This window comes from Dipodomys ordii, unplaced genomic scaffold (assembly GCF_000151885.1).
Source record: "Dipodomys ordii isolate 6190 unplaced genomic scaffold, Dord_2.0 Scaffold147, whole genome shotgun sequence".
NCBI lineage: Eukaryota > Metazoa > Chordata > Mammalia > Rodentia > Heteromyidae > Dipodomys > Dipodomys ordii.
Window position 1 is genome coordinate 2,141,360 of NW_012267363.1, and position 8,083 is coordinate 2,149,442.

General features: G+C 50.9%; 1 protein-coding gene across 1 annotated transcript; it reads right to left on the reverse strand.

The window, feature by feature from the left end:
- Nucleotides 1-4,812: 4,812 nt before the first annotated feature.
- Rnd2 (Rho family GTPase 2) lies at nucleotides 4,813-8,082 on the reverse strand (the record flags this gene model as incomplete). The annotated part of the gene is made up of 5 exons (XM_013031947.1): nucleotides 4,813-5,596; nucleotides 5,726-5,860; nucleotides 6,554-6,663; nucleotides 7,402-7,489; nucleotides 7,987-8,082. Coding segments are annotated over 5 exons (678 nt in total), but the record flags the coding sequence as incomplete, so codon positions are not given.
- Nucleotide 8,083: the final 1 nt, after the last annotated feature.

Consider the following 8,083-nt stretch of genomic DNA (forward strand, 5'->3'; position numbering starts at 1 on the left):
ACTTTCCCCTTCCTCTGCTGGCTGGTGAAAACCAACAAGATGCAAGCTTCCCCCTCACCCCCATGGAAAGGCAGTGATCAAGATAGAAACCTGACAAACCAGACTGTGGGGGTCTCCCTTCTGCTAACACCCCTCCCTGTTCCCATCTGCCCCTCCCCTTTGTAGGTCAAGGCTGCCAGCATGTGAGACTGTGTCATTATGCTCTGGGGAAAAGGAGAGAGTTGGGGGTGAGTGGGTGTCTGTGTGCATGAACATAAGGCCTCCGGGTTCATTCTGACACTGAATGAAAAACTCACCAATTATTCGTCCAATTATTCGTCCAATCTTATTAATATGCAGACAGACATCTGTTATTTAGGAGTCAACAGCAGAGGCATTTTCTTGGGGGGAAGGGCACTTACACACACCATCTCTCTTGTCTCTGGGTGGGTAGCTGCTCAGAATTCATCCTAGTCTTAAGGATCAGGGCCTTCTCTCTCTCTCTGACCTTCACTGCAGTCTTGAGGAAACTAGGCAGAGGTTGACTAAGCGATGGAGGGAGACCTGGGCACCTAGTTAGAAGGAGGAAGGCAGAAGAGGAGCCAAAATTGTAGAGGAAAACACTAGAACAAAATCTGAATCCCTTCCTAGGGAAGAGTATGGAGTAGGAGGAGAAAGCTGTACTGGGATTGCCTGTGAGGGACCAGAGAAATTAAAGATGTGATTTGGGAACCTTAGGAACCTGACTCACCCATCCTTTTCCTTAGGTCATGGGAAGAGTTCAAGTATATCTGGGAGGGTTACTATGGCAACCTGAGGACAATGCCCAGAAGCTTTAAAAAGCCAAGCGTAATGGCAGACTATTGCAATCCTATCATCCAGGAGGCTGAGGCAGGAGGAGCAAGAGTTCAAGGCTAGCCTGAGCTACATAGTAAGACCCAGTCTCAAAAGCAAAAAGAAAAAGAGAAGGAAAGAAAAAGAAAGAAAGGAAGAAAGGAAGGAAGGGGGGGTGCTGGGAAGATGGCTCAGTGGTTTAGTACTTGCCTTGTATGCATGAGGCCCTGGGTTCAATTCCTCAGCACCACATATGCAGAAAAAGCTGGAAGTGGGGCTGTGGCTCAAATGGTAGAGCACTAGCCTTGAGCTGAAGAGCTGAGGGACAGCACCCAGGCCCAGAGTTCAGACCCTCAGACTGACAGAGAGAAAGAAAGAGAAAGAAAAGGAACAAAAGGAAGAAAGAAGGGAAGGAGGTGATGGGATAGAGGGAAGGAAAAAAGAACTCAGAAAAAGTAAGGAAGAGAACTCAGAAAAATGGAGACCAAAGGATATTGCCAAGGACTCAAAGCTTTTTCCGCTCCAGCTCCATCCAGTATTGAGGGTGCTAGTGGTTCACGCCTGTAATCCTAGCTACTCAGGAGGCTGAGATTTGAGGATCACTGTTCAAAGCCAGCCTGAGCGGGGAAGCCCGTAAGATTCTTGTCTCCAATTAACCACTGAAAAAAAACAGAAGTGGTACTCTAGTTGTAGTAGTAGAGTGCTAGCCTTGAGCAAAAGGAATTTAGGGACAGCACCCAGGTCCTGAGTTCAAGGCCCAGGACTGCAAAATACAGCTTCTACCTTCCCCCAAGCCCTTAAATCCTAGCTTCAAACACCCCCTGCCATCTAAAACACCTTTCCTGATGGCCTCAGGGCCAGCTGAAGAGCACTGAAGCTTGCACAGAAGTCTTGGGTGGAAGACACTAGCTCAGGCTCTGGGAAAGGGCCAAGCAGTTTCTCACATTAATTCTGCTCTCTGCATCTTTCTTTCTTTTTTTTGGAGGGGGGTGGTTCAATCATGGGGCTTGAACTCTGGGCTTGGGCACTGTCCCTGAGCTCTTCAGCTCAAGGTGATCACTCTACCATTCAGGTGGTTTATTGGAGATAAAAGTTTCACGGACTTTCCTGCCCAGGCTGTCTTTGAACCTCGATCCTCAGATTTCAGCCTCTTGAGTAGCTAGGATTACAGGCGTGAGCCACCAGCACCTGACTCTACATCTTCAGCAGCCCAAAAAGGGACAAGTGATCAGCTCCCTTTCTTAGGTAGGAAAAATGAAGTTCAGACAGTCCACATGCTCCCCAGGGAGAAAGCTACAGGGCTGAACCCAGGTCTTCCAGCTTCAGCCCCCAAATCTCAGGGGTTTTTTTCTGTGGCTGTCTCTCTGGGGGATGAAGGGGAAGGGAGGGAGGGAAAAGCAGTAAGTGGGGGAGGCAATGGACATGAGACCCCCCCCCCATCAGTTGCAAAGTCTCAGAGGCTGAAATCTGCTTGTCTCTTCCTTCTCCCACTCCCCCGCAGCAGGCTGATTACTGAGGTTAAGAAACATTGGCAGCATCACAGCATGATTAGTTGTTTATTTCATTAAATGATTAACGAGGCTACATTGTTTCCCAAATGGGTGTCTAATTTGTGGGGGAAACAGCTGCAGAGGAGGAAGCTAGGTCTGACTCTGGCATCTGGGATGGGAGTAGAAGGTTCCCCCACCCCACTCCCTCTAGTCTGCAGAGGTCTCTTTGGAGCTAGCAATAGCCCATTCCCTCTTCCCACCCATTGATCTTCTTAGCCCAGAGTTCAGCATCCTCCCCAAGGTAAAAATTGGCTACCCAGATCTGCAGAAGGGACCAAAATCCAGTCTCGGCGATACTGGAAATGTATTAAACTTTGGGAGTTCCTCCAGTTGATTTACTGTCCTAATTATGTTTGTGTTGGGCGGATATTGAGATGCATTTGCATTCCCTGAGCTCATATGATTGGGGGCCAGGGAGAGAGGCAATGCAAACACTGCACTCTGGGGATACTGCAGGCCTGAGCCTGCTTTGGTCCTGGATCCTTCAAAGTGGAGGGGAAGTGCCTCATCAAAATGGACTGGTGCCAAGTCAGTTTTTCATGGCAGGTCCCTATGGGACAGATGGAGCGCCCCAGCCCTCTCCAGCACCCTCAGCTCAGGCCTTGGGAATCCTTGAAGAGAGTCTCAGGGCCAAATGCTAACCAAGCTTCGGTTGAGTGGTGGGAAGTCCAGAGGCCTTAAAGTTGCCATGGAATCCTGGAGATCAGCTCAGATAGATTAGGACAGAAGTCCCTTAGGAGGGGGAGGGAGGGGGAAGTCTAGTGAGACAGGGAGTAGATTTCCTTTCCAAACATTGGGGCCTGGCATACCAGAGAGAGAGAGAGAGAGAGAGAGAAGGAGGGAGGGAGGGAGGGAGGGAAAGGGTGAGAGAGAAAAGAAAGACTACCTTATTTAATTTAAGTTTTATTTTGCTCGTACCTCAGGCTTGTTGGCTTACTTGGCTTGCTTACTCAGCTGGCACTCTATCACTTGAATCATAATTCCAGTCCTCCTTTTTCTGGGTTAATTGGGAACGGAGTTCAGCAGACTTTTTTTTTTATCTGAACTGGCTTCAAACCACCATTCTGATTCTTTAGATTACAACCTCCTGAGTAGGTAGGATTACAGGCATGAGTCCCCCTCATCAGCCTCACAAGAGGGTTTACTTTAACTGATGCATGTCAGAGCCCAAACCTCTGATCCCCACCACCTCTCCAGAAATGCCGACCCCAAAACCAAATCTGACCTCTTCACACTGCTTGAGATCTCTGGTGGCACCTCATATCCTCCAATGAAATCTTTGCTCCCTTCTGAGCCCTGCTGCAGCCTCCAGGTGCTTTGCCAGCCTTGTCTTCAGCTCTCCCTACCATGAGAGCCCACTCACGCTCATCCTCACCCCCTTTTTTACATCTGCCTGCCCCTCTACCCACCATGCCTTTCTAACCTCCCCCACTTCATGGCAAACTCCTCTTCAACCTTCAGGACCTGGCTCAGAGGACTGGCTTCCCTAGTCATAGGGAAGCCAGGTACAACTCTCCCACAGTTAAGCCACCTTCACATCTGGGTTACTCTCTTTCACTAGGCTGACCCGTAGATGCTCAAAGACTGGACTTTCAGTCTCTCACATTAGTGGCTGGCACAACTGGCACACTTTATAGTTGCTGAATGCACAAGGAAGTACAGTAAGGTCCCAGAAGAGAGGAAGGAAAGATCTGTGCTCTTCTAGTGAGTCTGGGAGAAGAGGTTGGGGCTGGGGCAGGGGGAGGGGGAGGCCAGGGATGGTTCCTGGGGGAGAATGTCACCGAAAAGAGGCCAGTGGGACCAGAGCCAAGGAGGGAATACAGGACAATCTGAAACCAGACTCCCAAGAAAACAGACCAGTACTGTCCTTTCTGACAACAAGTGCTTTGGCCATCCCTTCTACCAGCTTTCCTTCTCTAGGGGATGGGATGGGGGGAAGGTGACCCTAAACTCACAGCAAAAACTCTTCCTCAAATGATCAAGTTGTTCAGGGTAGGAAGGAGAGAGCCTCTACCTTAGCCTCTGGGAGACCCCCAGAATTGGGAAACTTCATCCTATACAGGTTTAGCTTGGGTGATGTTCTGGCCCCTTAAGGGAACCTGTCAGTAAAGCCTCCCTCCTGCCATCAGTGTTCCCCAGCTGGGCTGAGTGAACAACTATCTAGACATAAGTCTCCTCCAAGGCCCTCCAATCACCTGAAGACTGTTCCTCTTTATTACCTGCAATGAAGAGTCCCAACATAACCTTCTCCCCCACCCCAGCTCTGGCTCCTAAAAGAAGGGGTCCAACTCATTCTTCTTCCCTCTGCTCCATCTATGGACAAGGATAGGGAAGTCCTTCCTTAAGGATTAGCTTGTCCTCTTGCTGCTAGAGAACTAGTGGGTTTTGGGGAAGAAAAGGAAAAAACAAAAACAATACTAAAGCCACAGCCGTTTTCCATGGACATGGGCTTTATTTGGGGGAGCATGGGGAGGAAGGGGGATGGGGAGGGGGACTGGTGGTGGAGAGGGGCTTCCCCTTGCTTTAAAATTTAGTGCATGTAGCCTGGAGGTTAGAATGTGTGAGAACAGCTGTAGAAATGAGAGATCAAGAAAAGAAGTGTGCAGAATTGACATTTTTGCTTAGGAAAGGAAGCCAGGGCCAGGATTCAGGGACCCAGGATGGGAAGAGAAGGTACTCTTTCTACACAAGGCTGAACAAGGTCATTGCTTGATGCTGGCTTCCCTAATGCCCACCTGCCCCCCTCAAGTTCATGCCCCAGATGCCCATCTGTTAATCCCCTTAAATTCCAGAGGCAAGGAGGGGATGGTGACAAGGAGAATGGTGACATCCCTCTGCCTTCTAGCTCCTCTGACCAGAAGCCTTGCTCCATCTGCCTATCCTAGCCTCCCAGCCAAGGTCAGGAGGTCAGGAAGCCCAGGTGCGGACAGAAGAAGTACTGTGCCCCTCGACATCCCCTCTTCACTCTGTGCCACTGCAGCCCCTCACATGAGGTTGCAGCTCTTGGCTCGATCCTTGTGTATCTCGCCCTCATTGCCCCGATCTGGCCGTCCTGACAGCTGCGTGGATCGCTGCAGACCCCGGCGTGAGTCAGTACGACGCAGCTGCCTATGGCCCCGGCCAAGAGAAGCCACTGTGGCCACGTGGAAGACATCCCTGACGCTGCGCTCAGAAGATCGGGAGGAACACTCAACATAGGAGACGGCCCCCACCTGCTTGGCCAGCACAGTGCCCTGGAAAAGAAGTATATGGGACTTAGCCTGTAGCTCAGCAAGGAAACATAGAGGCTGGGGGATGAGGTGAGAGGTCCAGGGCTGGAGGAGGGTCAGGGGTTGGATGGAGGCCGAGGTCAAGGGTCTTACCTGCTCATGTGTGACAGGGATAAGCCTCTGCTTGGATAGCTCCCTCAGTGTGGCCAAGTCAGTTCGCATGTCCAGCTTACAGCCAACCAGCACAACCTTGGCATTCGGGCAAAACTCCTGAGTCTCCCCCTGCCACTATTCAGGGAGGAAAATAAGAGTTATGGAGGGGTTCACGAGGGAACAGAGCAATCACTGGTTTCATGCCAGGAGGAAGTCCTTCCTCAGAGCATGCAGAAAACACGGATTCTAACAGACCAGGATGGACATAGGAATAGTGGGATGGAAGTGTCTAGAGAAAGGGGGGTAAAAGGGCTACAGTGGGGCTGTGGAGTTTAGGGGTTTTCTTCCACTCTCAGTGGCTAGCAAGGATCTGCTAACCTGGAGCCTTCCTATTGCCCTCCCCTTTTCCCAGACTTTTTCCTGGGTATACACCAACCCAACTTTCTTTCCTCTTCTACCTGGGAACCTGGCTTTGCATAGCTGACTTTTGTCTATTCACCACGGATTATTTTTTTCTCATTGAAACAGAGCCATGGCCCCAGGGTTTTCTTGAGCTCTAGGGTCAGCATTCCCAACCCTTCCATCTACAGCCAAGGAGATGGGGAGAGCAAATAAGGAGTTTCCTAAGAATTTCCTGCTCTCTCCATCTCACCCTGCTGCTGTTTCCAGCTGACAACTGATTTTCAGGAATGGGCCTAGTCTAGAGAGATGGATGGAAGCTTCACCCACTCTCCATCAGATGGCCATGCCCCAACCCTCTCCTCATAGTACAAGCTGTGTCAAGACCATGCTGTCTGTTCCTTCAGTCTAGTTGCCTTGCTTCCCCACCTTTTTGAGAACATTGTCCAGTGTCTCTGGCCGGCTAATGTCAAAGCAGATGAGTACAGCATCAGAATCAGGATAGGCCAGAGGCCGGACGTTATCATAGTAAGAGGAACCTGAGGGAAGATGGAATAAGAAGATAGACAAGGCACCTGAGTGGTTGGGAGACATGAAGGGAGGCATGAAATGGGGAGACTTAAGAAATGTTGATCAAATGTTGGGCGCTCTGTGGCTCACACCTGTAATCCTAGCTACTCAGGAGCATGAGATCTGAAGATCATAGTTCAAAGCCAGCCTGGGGAAGGAAAGTCCCTGAGACTCCTCTCCAATTAACCACCAAAAAGATAGATATGGAACAGTGGTGCTAGTGGTAGAATGAAAAAGCTGAGGAACAGCTCCCAGGCCTTGAGTTCAAGCCCTAGTATCAGCACCAAAAATAAATAAATAAAAATTAAAAAAATTAGCCTTCGCATATTGGAAGAGGATGAGGAGCAGGGACAGGGAAAGAGCTCCCCCATCCTCTCGGGACTTCACCTAAGATTTCTCTAGTTTCCTTTAAGATTCTAAACATCTTTCTTAAACCCAGTTCCATCTCCTAAAAAACATGTTCCATCTTCTTTTCTAACTTCTCCAGGTAGAGCCCAGGGCTGCATCCTTCAGGACATGGTGTCTGTCCAGCTCTCTGCCTTAGTCTCCCTGGCTTTAAGCACAAAATTGATTTAGCTTCTTCTAGAATCAGATGGATGGGCAGGCTGAGGTGACCTAGAATCTAAGGGTCTAGACAAGGAAGGGGTGAGGATGGGAGGTGGGGGGGGGAACTTGGAAGTCAGGGTGACCCCGAGGTTCTGAGCTACCTGAAGTATCCCACATGTTGAGCTCAATGCGGCGCTTGTCGATCTCGAAGCTTGCAGTGTAGTTCTCAAACACCGTGGGGACATAACTCTGCAGGCAGGGATGATGGGTCAAGAGCAGATTCTCTCTCTGGTTCTCACCCCAGACAAATGCCCTCTTGCCTCCCACACCCGGTCCAGCCCGGTCCTTGGACAGAATTTGGAGGAAGGGAAGATCCCAGGAGCTGCTGCCTCCGCGGAATCCCGGCTAGGCTCCCGGACCCCCTCCCGGTCCCCTCAGCCCCTGAGTTCTTCCCCTCTCCGATGCGGAGGACCTCCGACATTCTCCTAGCGCGCCTTCCCGTCTCCTCTGGCTCTCCCAAACCCCATACATTTCACCATGCTCTGCCCCCTAATTCCTCCCACCCCAATCCTCTGCAGTCCTTTCCGAGCCCCCCAAAGCCTCCTTCCTCTTCCCTTCTCCCTCCCGCTCTCCCTCTCTCTCTCTGCCCCCCCTCCGTTGTGACACTGGCACTCGTTTTCACCCTTCCCCTGGGCCCCTGTCACCCACCCCCACAGACCCCCTCTCCAGACGCTCTAGCTCCTCACCCCAGGATAGGCGTCCTTGGCGAACACCTGCAGCAGCGCCGTCTTGCCGCACTCAGCGTCCCCTACCACCACGATCTTGCAGCGGCCGCTCTGCCCC